Genomic DNA, 19064 nt, shown 5'->3' with positions numbered 1-19064 from the left:
GGCTCTGCGGCCTGCGGCACCCGGGCTCTCCTGGAGCTGGGGGCCGGCCTGCCCTTCTGTCCCCTCGACAAGCCTCAGAAGAGTAGTAGAGTCCAAACAGAACTGCTCCAGGGTGTGCAGTTATAGGGGGGTGAGCCTCCCACACTTTGTTCGGGAGATGGACTCAGCACTGCCCAGGGGCTTCTGAGCAGCTGCAGCTCCAGGGTCTGTGCCAGTCAATTCACAGAAATACTGTCAAAACAGATGCAAGTGTTTATGCCAACATGGATAGCTTCTGTGTTTTGTTTCAGTTTTGGACACTTGTGATGTGTAATTTCTCAAGACAATTACTGAAGGGATAAAATTCTGTCAGGATTTAACAACTTAAAGTGTCCTTTCACAGGAAAAAAAATGCTCTTGGAACTCGTTAGAGTTATGTTTTCTATTTGAACATTTAGTGCTTTAGCAATGTACACCAATAGTATATACAAATATTTAAAGTAGGATGGGAATAAATGTAAAGTGCTGATGCTTCCTACTTCAGGGCGGCTGTGATTTGATACAGTTCTTAAACACAAGGCAAAAGTGGTGTCTGGAGCGAGTGGAGAGTCCGTTCTTTATATCATGTTATGATTTATCTCATTGTAGGTGAACGAATTAAAAAACCAGTTCCTCTTCAAGAACAGACTGTTAAAGATGCAAAGGGACGATACCAGCGTTTCCATGGAGCATTTACTGGTGGTTTCTCTGCTGGTTACTTTAACACTGTTGGCACAAAGGAAGGTGAGATATTCTTCTGTCTTCTGGGAAGGGTTGACTGATTACCGTAATTTAATGTTAGTGAAAGCACATTGACTGTCACTAAGCTCTCTCTTCCCTCCACTTGCTCACTATTAATTGTGCTGTAAATAGGTAAAACAGTATTCTTGAAATTATTTCCCCTTTAGTTTTTGGACTGCAGTTTTATAGATGTTTCCATGATGTATCCCTAAGGTGTAAGGTTGAAATGTTTGAATTGTTTTCAGATATTATGCTGTGGTGTAAGTACCCTAACTAGACATTTACTTTCTTTAAAGGATGGGCTCCTTCAGCTTTTGTGTCATCACGGCAGAAGAGAGCAGACAGAACTATTCTTGGACCAGAAGACTTCATGGATGAGGAGGTGAATTTAGGAAGGAATACGAAACTTTTAGAAGTAGTTGCCATGACAGCAGATTATTCAGGCAAGGAGATCTAAAGAGCCTAAATAACTAAAGTAACTTTAAAATCACTTCTTGTCCTGTAGGATGTTTCACAGATTCACTTAGAAAGCTCCTGTAATCTCAATATTAAAAAAAACCCACAGAACTCCACCTTTTCTCTATCAGAAAATACAAAATACTTTGGAGTTCAGATATGGCATTCAAGTTACTGAAAAAGCAACTGTATAAACAGCTTGAAAAATTTGCCCAGTATGAGGGTCATAATCCTATTTTATTTCCTTTGACATTACTGTAAATAAGCATTTGAGGAAAACGTATTTGTAATCTAATTTTTTCCATTTTGTCTATATTTTTCCAGGATCTTAGTGAATTTGGGATAGCACCAAAAGATATTACAACCACAGATGATTTTGCATCCAAAGCTAAAGACAGAATAAAAGAGAAAGCTAGACAGATTGCAGGAGTAGTTGCTGCCATTCCAGGAACCAGCGCATTTGATGATTTAATAGGACCATCAAAGTAAGTGAATTTATATAGAAGTTAACTAAGGAATTCCTTTCACTTAAAAGTGTTATATTTGTTAGAAAAGTAATGTTTGACCACAGTAATCTATGAAAGAGACTGGAAGATCTGCGGTGTTAAATTTTCAGAGTGGACTCCACCTGGATTTTTATTTTACATTGATCCAGGCAAGCTGGGATGTAGCGTATATGCAAATGTTAATACATTCAGATTTGATTTTAAAGTGGGGTGTGAAAACTTAATTTCAAATGGTGTATATATTATTTAAGAACTATTAAAAATGTATGTGTATTGTTTTTGGTTTGGGTTGTGTTTTTTGGTTGATTGTTTTTGTTTGTTTTCGTCTTAGAATAACAGTTGGGGTTGAGCTGCTAAGAAAAATGGGCTGGAAAGAAGGACAAGGAATTGGACCGCGAGTCAAAAGAAAACCACGCAGGCAGAAACCTGGTAAGTTCAGCAAAGCTCCTGAACTCACAAATAGAAAGTTACCGTTCATCGACTGATTAGCAAGTTCATTTTAAAGCCTCCTTATATTTGGTCTGTTTCTTAGAGAAATATAATAAAGAACTGTAATTTAATATGATGCTATTATGTCTCTCACAGACCCTGCAGTGAAAGTGTACGGTTGTGCGTTGCCACCCGGACTATCTGAAGGTTCTGAGGTACTGAACGGGCATTAGCTGTTTGTTGACTTACCAAAGAATGTGTGCTAACATGCTTAAACTTATTTGATGTCTTTGCACAGTATCCTAACGTGGTTTCAAGGTTTTTAAAAAGTATTTATAAATATTTATTATGCTTATTGTGGAAAAGAAAAGTTTTAATGTAACTGAATTAATTCTTTTGCTACCTAAGCAGGTGTATTTCATACGTATTTTCATATGTAATTTAGGAAATGAAAACTTCCCCAGTCTTATGTTAATTAAATGTTGTAAAAACTCAGTAGACAAAACTTTCAGTCCTATTTCTGTGACATACATTTATTTTGTACAAGGATGAAGAAGATGAGTACCAGCCAGAGGATGTGACATTTGCACCAAAAGATATAATGCCTGTAGATTTGACTCCAAAAGAGAACGTCCATGGACTTGGCTATAAGGGTTTGGATCCCTCACAAGCTTTGTTCCATGCATCTGGAAGAGAACACCTGAATCTTTTCACAGGTGAATCGGAAGACACAAGCAATTTACTAGGGGATCTGAGACACAGTAAAGGAAGAAAACTAGGTATTACGGGTCAGGTAAGGACATAGAATCATAGAATGGCCTAGGCTGGAAGGGACCTTAGAGATCATCTGTTCCAGCCTCCCCGTTATGGGCAGGGACGCCACCTCTCGACTAGACGAGGCAACACATGGGGACCAAGCAGGAAATGAACCCACGACCTTGGTGTTGGTCATTGTTGCCAGCACCGCGCTCAAACCACATTTTTTAATGCATTTTATTACCAACAAAGTGAAATCTAAATAAAGTTTGTTTTTTTATTCTGTGGAAGGCATGTAGTTATTGTGGGATTATTGCAAGAAATCTTAAGTATAGTTTGAAAACAGGATTTTTCTTTTTTATTTAATACAAAGATGTGAGCAAATCCTTAGAACTCTTAAATGCCTTCACTTATTGATATTGTTAGAAAACTATAAGACGCCTCACTTTGAGTAGCTAGGTGGACAAAATGCTTGTGTTACTTTCATTAAAGTTGATAATCAGTATGTTTTTAGTTTACAGTTCTTGTCAATTTTACTTAATCTTTTCAGTAATGTTTAATCTCTCATCTAGAGAGGTTTTGGTTCCCTCCATGGTATTTGTACTTTTTATGTAGAAGTACTGTCAGTTTTTATTTCTGGGAATTATACTTGTTTAATTTTCATGCTAACTTGCTTTTTTTTCTCCCCTTCTCTTCCTCCCTCCTTTCTTTTGAGAACTTAAGCTGCTCTTAGTTAGACTGCAAATGCTACTTTGTGCAATTAGGCTGCTGTCCTCATCCTGTACAGACCAAACTCACTGTCCCTCCCTGCCAAGGGAGTGGCATGCGTTTGCTTTTGTGTTCAGTGAGGGTTTTTTTCTTTCACTAGTTGGTAGTACTTCTATTTCTGAAGGTGTACATTTTTCCCAGTATATACATAAATGTATGCTAGACATCATATAGAGTATACCTGGGTAGATATACACGCAGATATGGTCTGACATGTGACTTATAAGTATTATTTTTACACCTTTGAATTCTCATTTTTATTTAAAATGTATTTTAGGCTTTTGGTGTAGGAGCATTAGAGGAGGAAGATGACGATATTTATGCAACTGAAACACTGTCAAAATACGATACAGTTCTAAAAGATGAGGAACCTGGAGATGGCTTGTATGGCTGGACAGCGCCTAAGCAGTATAAATCCAAAAAAAGTAAGAACTGTAGCTCTATCTGAAGAGCTAGTGTAATTTGTATGTAGGTTAAAAAAATGACCTAAGTGTAGTCTCTGTTTTCCAAATATTTTAACTTTCCATCGCCTGGTATCTTCTAGCCCTGATATCTGAAACTTCATTTAGTCTTCCTTCTATATTGAAGTGTCCAAATCTGGAAAAAATTTCTAAAGTCCTTCACTAATCCCAGTGTAGATTAATCCCCCAAATTACATTTTAAGAAAGACAATATGTGTTGCTTTGTGAGATACAGCATTTAACTCTGCTGAAGGAGACAACTGTAAATCATGGCTACAAAATATGACCCAATAATTTTAAAGAGAATTATTTTTTTTACATATACTTATGTATTTTTCAAATAACATTTGTAAATATTATCTTGATACCACTTCATTTTTAGTGCAACTTCCAAGTGCATGAAGTCCTGTAGTGATTTCTAGAGTACCTGTTGATGTTGTACACAACAGCAGTCATGACATTAGCTACGAGCAGTAGGGATACTGTTGCCTCACTATTAGCCATGTTCATCTTACAGCAAACTCTCTGGTAGCAGTTTTTTAGCTGTATAATAGATTCAGAACGTTTAATTTGAAATGAAAGAGCCACAGTTATGCTTCATAAAATATACTGCAAAATGGAAAATGACTGGAGAAAGTGCTTTATTGCCAAACATGTTATGTTTTGAATATTGACCCCTCTATGGTCGTTTTGTAGGGTCTGAAGGAGAAGTTAAATATATAGGCAAAATCTTGGATGGTTTTTCCTTGGCATCAAAATCATCAACTCCAAGCAAGGTAAGCAGATGCTGATGTTATTCTTAATACAAAAGTATCAGTAACTTGACATGTAAGCTGTATGGACTTTACTGTCGCTCACTTTTTTATGTTCTTAGAAAGAAAAAGTTCTGTTTGGCAATAAAGATGCTGAATGAGCAAAGCTACAGCAGTGGTAACTACTCAATACAAACCTAAAATTTGTCACACTACTGGATGAATTTAAACTTACAAAAATGCACATACTCAGTTTTCTGTAAAAATCAGCCCCCATTCTTCATCTGCTTCACTGTTTTGGTGACAAGTTAATTTGTTAGCCCCGTTACCAGGTTTGTATCATTTATGCCATATGTATTTGCATAAATCAGAATGACAAACAGAATTGTGCAACATGGTCCTCTTTCTAATAAAGACAAAGGAAGAATATTTGCGTGGCATATAAAATTGCATTGCATAGGAGGCACAGGGATAACCTTTGAAGTAACAGCTTGAATGGAGAAAGCGGGGTGGAGGAGGACTTCGAAAGTCTTTAAAATACAAGTAAGCACAGAAGTACTCAATAAAAATTAAGCAATACCAAGAGCATTTTCTCAAATAAAAGCAATGTGTATCACAGCTCTTGTTAATTTTGCTGCGGCCTGATGTGCATGTTTTCCTACTTCTCATAATCGTTGAGTGTGAACACTCTAACAGTTTGTTCCCAAAGTTTGTATTACGATGCCACTTACCGACTGGGTCTAAAAGAATCAGTGACTTGTAATATCCTACTACTGCTGTGCTGTGAATTGAGGAGTTTTTAGACCGAGATGACTTTTTCCAAAACACGTTTGTAAGTGTTAAATACAAAGGTGGCTATCTCTCTTAGTGAATTTTTGTTTTGTTGTCCCCCTGCTAAGGTTTATCCACCACCTGACCTGCCACGAAATTACAGACCAGTCCACTACTTTCGACCTGTAATAGCAGTTGGGAGTGAAAACTCTTGTTTGCAGAAGGCATTGGAGGAATCGACTGGGAAACTTGAGAGTGATACGGCACAACAAGGCAGGCATGCTTTGAATGCATCTCAGAGGAGGGAACAACTCGGAGAGACTAGTTTAAAAGGTATTGATTGATAATATTTGATCACACTTTTGCATGTGTTCCAGGTCCCCTCTTTGTTTGTATAACAGTAAAAATTTGGTCTAGCCTGGAACACTTTTCTGACATAAAAATATTAGATCTAGTTGGATTAGCTAGAATATATTGTCATTACTCAGTTTTGTCTCAGATGAGCTATTGACATATCTGCCTTTTCATTTACTTAAATCTTTTAAAGATGCAAAGTATGTGTGGGATTGGGTTTTGTTGTGGGTGTGGTTTGGTTTTTTTAATTCAGAATGGATATAGTAGGCTGTGAGTTTTGAGGTTTTTTTCTTCTGTAAAATGAGGTTTCACTGCACTGCATGCAAGTTCACTACAAAGTTAACTTGTAAATGTGGTTCACATTCATATCTACAGTAGTAAAGTTTACAAAGTAATATGTCAATATATTGTGAATAGCATAAAGATGCAATAGTGACCAGTTTTTCATCTGCTATCTCTGCCATAATACTGTTTATTGATCCTTAAGAGCATTTTCTCTGAGTGTACAGGCATAGTGGTAGGCTTTTTTCCTCCACTAAAGGGGCAGAAATAGTTGTAGTAATTTTTCATTTCTATTTATCTCTTACTGCTTCTTTCTGGTTTTAGGTCCAGCTCCTTCTGTTTTAGAATATCTATCTGAGAAAGATAGAGAAAGACTCAAACAAGTGAAACAAGCATCTGAACAACAATTGAAAGCTAAAGTGTTACCTCAGCAGTCACAAAATAGCCGATTCCAGGAAGCCTCCCGAGATGATGCTTCTCACAAATGGCAAATGTTGTTGAGGGACCAGTTAGCAAATGCAGGTTCTAGTGACTTCAAACCATTTGCAAGAAATCCAGAAAAACAAAGAAGATATGAAAGTTTTGTGAAAAGTCTTAAACAGGGAGAAAAAGGTAACTGAAGAGACTAATCCTGATATTTTAATTTTCTTCTGGAAAAAAAATTGATTTTTTTTTTTTGGGTGTGTTTTTCTTTTCCCCCTTTTTCCTCATGTTGCATTCTATGTTCCCTAGGAGTTCCCTTCCTGAAGTCTATTGCTCTGTCTACTTCTTTTTAGGGCCAATATTGAAAGAAATTTTTACTGGTATGTAGGAAAACTGCTCAGTAATTTGTGTCAGCAAGGCTTGATTTTAGGCATTACATTCATATTTCTATGCTGTAGCAGAAGTGAAGTTGTCCAGGATATTCTACTTAATTGCCTGTATTTCTGGGTTTCTCTTCTTTCATTTGCTAAAGAAGGCAGCTTCGGTCAGTGCCGTAAACTGTACATGGAGCAACCATTTCCATTTAGTTTATTTCTCCATGAAGAGTAAGACTGACAATCCTAAAAAGGCAGAAAGATTACCATGTCACAGTAGGATGGCAGTTTGTTGCCTTTTCCCTATACGAGACTGTAAAAATCAAAAGCAACCCCATACCCTAAAGGACTCTAAAGTCTAATACCAAAAACCTGAACAAAATGGAAGGAGACTGGAACAACATGAAAAGAGCAGATGAAGGACATCAAGTTTTGGGTTTGAGCTCTGCACGCATGCTATGATTTTAGAGCCACAGGTGTTCTGAGAAGAACCTAAGTGACAGTCTGAGAATCTCAAGGACTTACAATAGAAGCTTTGGCAACGTGACCACTTCATTAGTTCGCATTCTCAAAGCTTGTATTTTCCCTGTATGAAATTGAGTATCTTCTTACAACTCTTAAGTGCCTCCTTAGACATAATGATGAAAATGCAGAAAATTTAAATAACTAGAATGATTGAGTTTTGGTTTTTAACAGTGTCTTTGCTTGACTGGTGTTATTTCTTACTCCTTCTGGGAGCAAATGTTTAAACAGTGTCTGCATTGTTTATAGGAACCTGTGTTCAAATTGTGTATTTATCAGTGGACACTTTATATACCAGAAAGCCCCTTGAAGTTACCAAATCCTGGCCAGGCTTATTCACTCATTCACTTTTTTTTGTGCTGTATTTTAGTTATTTGATAAAGGTTTGGATTGTACTTTTTGTTTTAAACATCTGATCTAGTCGAGAGGTGGCGTCCCTGGCGGCAGGGAGGCTGGATTAAAATGATCTCTAAGGTCTCTTCCAGCTTAGGCCATTCTATGATTCTATGGTTCTATGATTCTATGATCTGTGAAATACATTAAGTATTTTCAATATTCCTTAGAGGGCAAGGAGTAAGGAGCCAGCGTTTCAAGTAAAATTATTTAAAACACCTGTATTGCATTTAGGAAATGCTGTCGTTCTTGCTATCTTGAAAAACTACCTAGACTTATCGAGGAATAACACAGTTGAGATTAGTACTATCCTTGAACCATTAAAAACTTGCTAGGTGTTTGCTTATTATCTTATTTTTTGTTTGAAAAGTGTCAGACCTAAGTAAGCTCTAATGTCTGCTAAGCATTTCTCTCCTTACCCTACAGTAGATACATTGGAGCATTGTTCAGACCCAAGTATGACAGAATGGGAGCGAGGAAGAGAACAGGAGGAGTTCTTCCGTGCAGCAATGTTCTACAAATCCTCAAATTCTACACTGTCATCCAGGTTTACCCGGGCCAAATACGAAGATGATGTTGACAAAGTTGAAGTTCCTCGGGACCAAGAGGTACGTGTTGATTTGATTTTTTTAGTGTATTGGAGCTGTAGTTGTTTGCCTTAACCCTGATTTTCAAAAGTTTTTTTCCTTTAAAACTCTCTCGTATATATAATGTCAATGTTTTGTGGCCCTTCTGTTTAGCAAACTTTTGAAAACACTGAGTGCAGAGCAGTGATTTGTTAAACTACGTGTAAATATTTATGTTTCTGTCCTGTTCTTAAAGTGTTACAACAGTATTAGTCAATTCAGTAAGTTGTTCCTTATTTAGCAACTATAAATGTGTGACTTTTTCAGAATGATATTGATGATAAGGAAACTGCTGTGAAGATGAAGATGTTTGGCAAACTGACAAGAGACAAGTTTGAATGGCATCCTGAAAAGCTGTTGTGTAAAAGATTTAATGTTCCTGATCCATATCCTGAGTAAGATGATTGATACTGTTATTTTTAACACTTGTGAAAAATTCAGAGTTTCTCTTTTGCTTGTGGAAAATTTATTTGCATCATTAAAATTGGTGACCTCTGACAAAATAGTATGCATTTTAAGGTCTACTGTAGGTGTTTCATCTTGTTGTAGATAATTTGAGGCCTTTTCTGTGTAGAAAACAATAATCAACAAATGTTTTTATTTCTCTCTAGTTCTTCCATTGTTGGGTTACCAAAAGTGAAACGAGACAAATACTCTGTGTTTAATTTCTTAACTCTGCCTGAGTCCACCACACCTGTAACTCAAGCAACACATGAAAAAATCCAACAGAGTAACAATCCCAACAGTAAGTTTGTTGTTACTCTTTATTCATTTAGCTATGAATGAGATAATAGTATAGAAAAATTATGTATTTGTCATGGAGGACTTGTCCATGAAAAGAATGAAAAAGAGAAACTGAAAATTAGTTTGGTGACATAAAAACTGAAGTCAGTGATGATATGGTAATTTCTCCTACCTAGAAAGACCTTTGTAGATCAGATATTCACTAGGAATACCAAACTATACTGAAGAAGCAGAGTAATTTCAAGCCAGGTAGGCCATGAAATGCAGGATAATTTGGCATGCAACTGAGTTGAATGTTTGGGATTTTTTTAGAACCAAAGAAACCTTCAAGATGGGATGTGTCAGATAAAGAGAAGGAGAAGAAAGATTCTATCAGCGAATTCATTAGTCTCGCTAGATCAAAAGCTGATGTTCAGCAGCAGCCACCAGTGCCAGCAGCAGCAGCAGAACATGAAAGTGGACCAAGTGAAGGTCTTGCCACTGAGGTGAGTTTACAGCAATGTTTGAACTTCCAGGGGAATAGCTGTAAACCCTTCACAGCCTTGAAATAGGGGTGAGTAACATAAGAATTGGTTTAATACAGATGAGATTGCAGAAGAGCCAACTCAGGAGAAGCAAAGATGAGATAGTACTTTGAAGAATTTTGAGGTTATAATTCTGAGATGTCAAACGCTTACGGCATACAAGTACAGCAGATATTAAGAGAAGGAAAAATGTAGCTCAGCTGTTTGGGAGTCGAGTTCAGTCCCTTACAGCCACGTTGTTCACAGGCACATAATACAGTTGTGCTGCTTTCAGGGGAGGAGGGCACGTACTGTGGGGAGAAAGGCGATGTTTTCCTTTTGCTTAAATTTAGTAGCGTATAATTGAAGTTTTTGAATTAATAAATTAGAATTTATAGTATCTGGAGATCTGTTTTCAACTCTACGTAGCGCAAATTGCACTGTCCTTTACAGGGCACTCGCTCGGTTTAGCAGTGCATCGGAGTTTTACTATTTTGGACCAGCACTTCCTAAGACTGTATATTGCACAGTTACTGTGATTTTGGAGTGATTCTTAAATGTATGTCAGTATGTTTGAAGATTTACTTGTCAGAGAGAGATTGTTAAGTGTTCCTGTAGTTTGTTAACATAACAGTTTGTTATGATGCTGTTTCACAGGTAGCTAATGAAGAGAAGGATCAGGAAGAAGAAAGCAGACCATCCATGGACTTATTTAAGGCCATCTTTGTGAGTTCCTCAGATGAAAAATCATCTTCTGAAGAAGAAGAGAGTGATGAAGAAGAGCAACCAACTACTTCGGTAGTAGATTCAGAACCCACTAAACAAGTTGATCTACCAGGTGGTTCTTCATCTAATGTACAAGGTAGGACTTAATTGATGTTCAGTTCTCTGAATGGCTTGTAAAAGCTTTATTTATGACTCAAATACTCCAGGAGTGCTTGGACAGTGCTGTGTTCTTGTGCAGATCATCTGGCACTCGTGGAGCTGGGCATGTAGAAAATGTAAATAATCCAGTGCTGAATAAGGCCTTGCATTTTATAGTGTTATTTTTGCTGCCAAGTGTCTTGCATAGATTTTACAACAAACTGCCCAATGGAGTATAGTTGTTAAACAGTGAGGAGGGAACAAAATATCTAATGTTAGAGCATACTTCACTGAGAAATATAGGGAAACTTTTATACCTATGATAAATTTTAAGTAGATTGATAAATTATAACTATCATGTGGTGGTTATTTGACAAATTCAGAAATAAATAAGTGGCATTTCTTTTATAATTAAATTCACTATCTAAATACTGACATTCCAGTAAAACATAATTTTGAAATTTGACTGACATCACAAAGTTGCATTTCATTTGTATTCTAGTTATAAAAGTTACCAGAATACTTCCACAAGGGAGAGAGGGGACCAGTCTTTGGCTCCAGTTCTTAGGGAAGTTTAATAACTAAGCAGTAAAAAGTTCTCATACTTTCAGGATGTTGTTAAATTAACAAAATGTACAACATACTTAGCTTACAATGGAAATATTTTGTCCACTTACTATCACAGTTGGTTCTGTTAACATCTAACTTTTAGCATTTATTAACTTTATACATTTTGTGGAGTCATTTTTTCATTCTAAGTAATAGAAAAGTAGTACTGTGTTACTAAGTGAAAGCAAACACATGTACTGATACTGATTTATTTTGTAATTGTATAGTGTAAAAGGTCAATTTTGATTAAAAAGAAAAAACAAAACAGTATGTTGACATTTCAGAATGTCAGCTACTCAGTTGGCCAGAGCAGTCCACAGAGATGGAGGATGCTGATCAGTTTGCTTGCTTAGAGGGTTTTAGAAAGCATCCTTAAATTTTCCTCAGCATGTCTTGAAAAAAGTGTTTATTTTCCTCTCAAATAAAGAAGTTTTTGCTTTTTTCATAGAGAATGTGGCTGCTACAACAGATCCTGGTGTGTCTTTGTTGCCTACTGCAAAACAGGAACTGGATGCAGCAGAGGAATTTGGACCGAAGTTGCCTCCAGCTTTTTCTTCTGGTAGGTTCTGTAGACTTCTCATGTGTAAGTTGTGCGCATTGAAGTTCTGTGTAAGATGTGCTGTATTTCTCTTTAAAAAAACATTTGCAAATAGGCACTTACCTCTTATATGCCTGTTATCTCCAGCTGGCATCAGGGACTACTTTGTACCATGCTGTAATCCACTAGCAGGAGCCTCTTTGCATGTGTACCAATTTCGTTGTAGCTCTGTAGAGGTAATGATAAAAAATTATAGTGAAAATATAGGGCCAAGCTTGCTTTTTGTTTAAATAACAGATTTCAAAAGCATTTAATTACAGTAGAAAGGTTGCAGTTAGGAGTTTTAGACATCTAATTTCCATTTGAAAGCTTCGTTTGTTTTTGTTTTTGTTTTTTTTCTTTTTAAAGACCTATCCTATTAGATTAAAAGTAATATAGAATTTAATAATAAAATTAATCTTTTTTTTTGTATTTTGTTTGTTTATTTCTCCATTTGCTTTGCACTTTAGGCACTACTTGGCAACAAGAACCAGTGGCACCAGCAAGTTTTCCTGGGCCTAGTAGGAAGGAGAAACATAGGAAGAACAGAGAGAAACATAAGACTAAGAAAGAACACAAACACAAAAAGGAAAAGGTATTTAATGTAAATAAGCAGTTTATTGATTCTTTGATCTGCCAGTCAAAAAAAGTGTTACTTATGCTACATTGTAGAAAACAGATATACTGGGACTAGAACTTAAGCAACTGAGTTTTTCACATGTATTGAAACCTGAACTTCAGAGCAGAGAATTACCATAAGTATGTACAATTTTACTATAGATAAAATATTGCAACTAGTTTAATGTTGTATGCAGAAAATGTTAGGCATATTCTAGGCATATAATTAATTATTTCTATACAAATAGTAATAATGAAATTTCTTTTTGAGTGCTTGGGATTAAATGGGTGATTTTGGTATATATTTTTTACCACAGTCTGAGTAGTGGGGAGGAGTCGTTAAGTGTTCTGTTTTGGGTAGGCTTCAAGTCTACACCGAAATCAACTTCTTGCTGGTCTTGCCTTTCAGAAAACCCCAAGTCTTTCACAATGAAATAAGGGAATATTTCTCTTCTTTTTTTTTTTTACAGAAAAAGAAACATAAAAAACAGAAGAACAAAGGAAAACGCAAGAATAAAAAATCAGAAAAAGACAGCAGCTCAGACACTTCAGATAGTACTGACAGCCTTAGTGATATAGATACCACAGGACTGTCACCCAAAGAACTTCTGAGAAGGTAAATGGAAAGCTTACTCAATCACTTGAAAATTTTGCAGTGAATAACCAAAGCCTTAATTTGTAAGTTGTCATTGTGGTGAACCTCTTTGTGGCAAATACGGATCAGCCAGTCTCTTTAAGTATATAAAATAATGCTTGTTTCTTTTTAATGAAGTGTGGAAAGATTACAAATACTAGGCTTTTTAATCTAGAGGGTAAATAATTTTAGGAAAGAAGCCTCCTACAGTAAAGCACCCTTACATATACAACTCTGCTAGTTAATGGAGATGTTCGCTGAAGTTGACTGATATTTTTTGAAAGTTATTTTGAGTGGAAATTAAAAATTGAACAAGTGCAGGTGGTGATTCATATTTCCATTACTTTGTTTACTTCTCTGTACTTGGAGACTTTGGAAGCAACGTTGTCTGCTTCAGAATTTTTTGAGTCAGCTTCTATTTGTTCCTATTCAAATGGATTTCAGTGTGTGGCACTGATGTGTAAGGTAGTTCTGTACTTGAGCATGAAACTGAAGCAAGCAGAACAGTGCTTGAGTCATGTACGTGTCTGCTAAATTGTGACTGTGTTGTTATGTTTTATAAACTAGAGACTTGAACATAGTGCCAACAGAGATGTGAAAATTGACAATGATTCATTTTGCTTACAGACTTGAAGTACAAACAAAAGTAACTGTCTCTAGTTCAGACCATAGTCAACTTGAAGTGCATCCCATGTAGAAGAGTCACACGGAGGGCTTCTCTTTAGTGTCTCTTCCTAGCTGAAGGACAGATCTGAAAGTATTTGTTGAAATACCAGACCCACCTTGCCTAATGGCAGAATGGTTGGGGTCTAGGTGTTTGGTGGAATGGGCCTGTACCAGGGCAGAGGCTGGTATTCGAAAGGACTCTGCCTTTCATTCCTTTGGAATTGAGCTTCAGTTATGTATTGGTGTTTTCTTATTAAAAAACCAAACTATTTCTCCTTTGATTTCTAAGAAGATAAAATATGGTTTTATACACTTTGCACAAAGCATTTAGACTTCTTTGTACAAGCAGTTATTTTGGAAGTCTCTCTTTACATTGCTGAGAAAATGCTTTTTTATCTCACGTAACTCAGATCTCTCTCTTAAACTAAGGTTTAAGAAACTGCTCAAGTAATTAAATGTTCTTAATGTTGCGTGTTACTGCTCAGCCTGACTTATTTTTCTTTCTCCCTTTTAGATTAAAACAACTTCAGTATTGAAGAGGTAGCTTGCTTGCTTCAGTGCTGTGTGACTTGATCTCAAATTTTTGATCTCCTCCATGATGGTAGATCGATCGTGTATACTTAGAAGCACTCTACATACTGTATTCATATTGAATTTGTTTGAAAGTAAATGTGCATATGTTTATTTTGTGACGTGTCATATGTTCAAAAGGTATGGATTATGGAATGCTGAAAAGACCCCTTTCTGGGCATAATCTGAAATACTGCAGGCTCTGTTTTAATTAATATGAAGCAAGATATTTTAATAAATTTAAGCATTACGAATCATTTTTATTTGGTAAGTCATTGCCTAGGACCTCTAAAATGCTGGAGAGTAAGTTTCAGCCTCAGTGAAGATAGAATGTTAAAAACTAAAGCAATTAAAATTTGTATTGGGTGCAAATATTTTTAATGAGTCTAATGCAGAATTTCACATTGGAGTTTTGCAGTATCTGGCTGTGCTTGGAGTTATTTTTACATCTTCAAATTGTTTATAGCATTTACCATAGAAGATCTAAACCAATAAACTGCCATTTTGACACAAATTATTAAGGCTAATGTACTACAAGATCGCTACAGTAATTACTATCTGCCTGATTTTGAGTAGTTAGAATGAAAACTGTTTATACCACTTTTTTTTTAATGCAGTACATTTAAAAGGCAATTGTCGTCTCATAGAATTAATTTAATACACACTATGAAATAATACTGAACTGCTTTTTGAATAATCAGATTGTTAAAATAGACCCATGGAACTTTTCTTTCCAGGTGCACAGGGAAACCAAAAGAATATTCCTGCTTAAAACTATGAACAGAAGCCTTAACTGAAACTCACTGTTGTCAATACAGTTCTCCGGGCCCTGCTTTCATGTATTTTTCAGTATCCACAGCTTTCTGATACAATACTTGAGTGCTGACATGCGGATTTTGCGGATTTCACATGTAAAGTCCACAAGAAATCTTGAGTGATGGAAGGAGAAATAAGAAGTTGAGCCTTGAGGTTGCCTCCATTACTGGGAAAAATGAAACCCAACAGCTGCGTGGCATTCTGGTTGCTTGGAGTCTGTCCCCCGTTAAAGCTTCCAAGGCATTCCGGTGGGAGCAGCAGTGCAGCTGCAGTAGAACAAGCCAGTGTCCAGGCCCTTCTAGGGTGGTGGCCGGCAGCGGGGACCCCTGTGATGGCCGGGCAGTGAGAGGGGCTGCCCAGCCTTGGTGAGCGGGGAGGGCTGGGGCAGACCGGGCTCAATGCCTGGGATCGTCAGGGGCTGCTGAAAGCTGAGGCTTGAGAAGCTCTCTCTGTCACATAACGTGTGGTTAATGCTCGTGGCAGCTGGGTTTTTGTTAGCTCTGTGCACACAAATGCATGCTGACCAGTCATGAGCAAACTCCTAAGTGACCAAAGAACAGCCTTTTCAGAATATCTTTGACAAAAGTTGTAATGGTCTTGCTTAAAATGTGTGGGCAAAGAGCTTCGTGCACTGCCCTTTGATAGGCCAGAGTGAAGGAAAGAAGCGTTTAAAAAACTTGAGACACACTTAATGAGATTTAAATATTAATATTACCTTTCACAAGAGGAAGAAAAATTGGGAAACTAAAACAAACCAAACCTTCTTCCCCTCCAGAAGAATAAAAATAAAATCCACATCCATCAACCTTTCTCAACCAGATTTGGTAGTACCAAGGAGAGGATGTGAACTCTTTTTGGAGAAATGCAACTTCAAATACTCTCCTCTGGTTCTTGCTTTCATACTCCCCCTTGTGGAGGAAGCTGTCAAAAATAATTTCAAGGAAAACTATTTCTAAACTTTGCTGTGTTCCTTTGCAGATTCAATTTAAAATTCTGAGAGGGCACAGTGACACTGTGAGCTCCTGCCGTTTTTGCTTTGAAGGCACAAAAGCACTTTCATGCTCTTATGATGGAACAATGAAGCTCTGGCTATGTTATGAATGCAACTACAACCAAATAAAAAAAATCTTAAAGTTGAAATCAAACAAGGAATGTTATACAGGCATGAAGATTGACTGAATCATCAAGGAGCCTTCTGAAGATATTTTGCTGAAGTTTAAAAATAGCAACTGTAAATGTTGTTGCAGTCAGATAAGTAGTAAAACTATTTCATACTTTGAACACAGTCTTTGACATTAAAGGGTGACTTCTAAGTGTATGTAACATACACTGAGTCAGAGCTCTAGTTTATTAATATTTTAAAATGCATAAGTTGATACACAAAGCTCACTCTCTCCTGAGAGTTTCCTTTTCTGACTTGTTTACGTATGTGGCCATTTGTGGAGGAGAAGTAGAAATTAGGGATCACGCAGTTCTTATCAACATGGCCGTGGTGTTATCATACTTATGGCCTGCTTTTTCCTTTTATTTATTGTACCCTTCATTTTCTTGCTCCTCTTCAAGTTTTGTATAGTTACCTGGGGTTTCCCTAAAATTCCAGCCACCCTGGACAGCAAAATAGTAGGATCTGAACTGGGGAAGTGTACAGACTCTGGCTGATCAAATCTAAATTTACTCTAAAAGACAGCTTGGAGACATAGAGTTATGGGAGCCCTTGAATTTTATGCAGGCAAATGACAATGTAGCTGTGCTAAATAGATTGGAGGCATTAGGAGCTGGCATATATTAAACAGTCGTGACTCGATTCAAGAATTGGTAATGAGTTGTAGCAATGCTTTAATATGATATGAATACAGATGAAATAACCTTAAAAAGGATCAACAGTGTTGACTTCTAACCAATGCAGCACTAGGTTTTACCATAGTCAAAGCCTTTTTTCAGGTATACTAAAAAAGCCCCCAAAAGTGTAAAAAGTCCAGGCAGTTTTCAGGTTAACACCAGTATGTTATGCAAGAGGTGTCGATGCCTAGATCCAAGAAATCAGGAAATCTAGAATGAAAAAAGTTCCGTCTTTCAATGGTCAGTTCCGAAGTAAATAAACATGTGGATATCTGAAACTAATATTGTAGATAGGAGAAATAAGTATATCGGCATGTTAGTCGTGAAATTTACAGTTTAATTAACTGCCAGATTGACAGTTCCAAACTTTCCTGCTTTGTCTGAACTCAGAGCTGGACCCTGTATTTTTCGATCTTTGACAAAATTTTATTCTGCTGTCTTAATGTTAAGAAAACTGAAATCAGGACCCCAAACTAAGAAGATAATACATTGTTTGGGGGGTTTTAAGCGCAGTAGATCCATGAATATTCTTTTTTCCTGGAAAGGCTGCAATGTGCCACTTCCCTGAAGTATGGAAGGGTTAATTTGTCTAAAAAATTTTATCTGTATAGTTTTTATTTAAGACAGATTTATCCCACACTTGTTAAGGAGTGCTTATTTTTCAGAATTACCTAAAAGTATTTGCCTGAATATTGGGAATTTTGGGATAGCAACTTATAGCCAAGATTATATTAATTTATTTTTATAAGATTAGTTTTGTCTGGACAAGCCTAACTTCCTCCTCTGCAGGAATAGGTGAAGCAATTAGAATTCAGGAGAGTACGCAGGACTTGATCATGGGGGGCTAGGCCAGCCTGGCCCATTTCACTTTGGAGCTTGCTTTTTTTTTTTTTTTTCCCCTTTAGAAGTAGGTATGAAATGATTGAGTGGACTGAGAAAGCATTTGAAGTTCATCTTGAGAGGAGACAGTATCTCCCTGACAGTTCACACATCTTTTGGAAAACAAAGATTAATAGGGAGCACAGCAGACCAAGACTAGAAAGTAAGTCTAGAAGGGCAGTTGTGGCTGCAAGGCTTTCTGACTCAGAAAAATAGAACAAGAACACACAGTGACTTTGATCAATTTTTTTTTTCTTCAGTCTTAGAGAAATTTCTAATGATTTTAGTGTTGATTGTGAGGCCTGTAGTGCATTGACCTGGTTTGAGTTAAACAGAACCGATTCTGTTCAGTGATTTTTACTTCTCAGCTCAGTCTTTCCTAAAAGGCTGCACTGTCTGAAGTCAGCAGCATGTTTTTGCAGACAGTGTGTGCTACTGGCAGTGATAACACCTGATGTTACAGTCACTGCCTGGGATTGAGATGCAGAAAGGCTCTTGCTTATACTTAGTCCTAAAGTGACCAAGGCCACTGATGGATCTTTTGTGCCATGCTGGGGTGCCGAGAAGTAAAAATGGTCACAAGGAGGTAAAAGGCTGCACCTCCAGTGAGTAGCAGACAGGACTAGTGACCAATACGAGTATTCCATTCTATATATGTCATATTCAGTACAAAGCTGAGGGATTGCGAGGGTTTAGGCCTTTTTCTTCTTCAGTGGCCGACGCCCAAGGAGGACTTGTCCGATTTTCTGCCTTTGATCCTGAGTTCCTGAATCCAGCTCCTGCATCCAGGTCCCTGCTGCCGCAGATACTGGGGCTTCCCCAGTGCCGCCTGCTCTGCAGCATCAGTGGGGATTGCTACTGGGGGGGAAAAGCTGGGTTTTATACTGGTTTTGTGTATATGTATATAGTTCACTATTTTTATTATTTCCTCATTATTTCTATTATTGTCACATTAAAGCTGTTTTAATTTTCTTTTCTAATCCCTAAGTCTCTCTGCCTCATTCCCTTTTCCTTCCTGTTTGGGGAAGGAGAGGGGGTTAGAGAGCGTCTGTCAGAGTTCAGTGGCCAGCCCAGCCCTAACCCTCGACAGACATTCAGAAAATAAGTGAAAAA

The 19064-nt window shown here is 37.2% G+C and overlaps 1 protein-coding gene across 1 annotated transcript; it reads left to right on the top strand.

Annotated features, from left to right (window-relative positions):
* Window positions 1-627: 627 nt before the first annotated feature.
* Window positions 628-14383, top strand: GPATCH1 (G patch domain containing 1; the record flags this gene model as incomplete). The annotated part of the gene is made up of 19 exons (XM_009875963.1): window positions 628-762; window positions 1056-1141; window positions 1540-1700; window positions 2053-2150; window positions 2307-2365; window positions 2698-2943; window positions 3952-4099; window positions 4832-4911; window positions 5787-5991; window positions 6619-6906; window positions 8433-8614; window positions 8900-9027; window positions 9244-9377; window positions 9689-9861; window positions 10537-10741; window positions 11801-11911; window positions 12400-12524; window positions 13018-13163; window positions 14362-14383. Coding segments are annotated over 19 exons (2732 nt in total), but the record flags the coding sequence as incomplete, so codon positions are not given.
* Between the last annotated feature and the right edge of the window lie 4681 nt (window positions 14384-19064).

This window comes from Apaloderma vittatum, unplaced genomic scaffold (assembly GCF_000703405.1).
Source record: "Apaloderma vittatum isolate BGI_N311 unplaced genomic scaffold, ASM70340v1 scaffold13399, whole genome shotgun sequence".
In the NCBI taxonomy this organism is placed as follows: domain Eukaryota; kingdom Metazoa; phylum Chordata; class Aves; order Trogoniformes; family Trogonidae; genus Apaloderma; species Apaloderma vittatum.
This window is presented reverse-complemented; position numbering and strand designations above follow the sequence as displayed.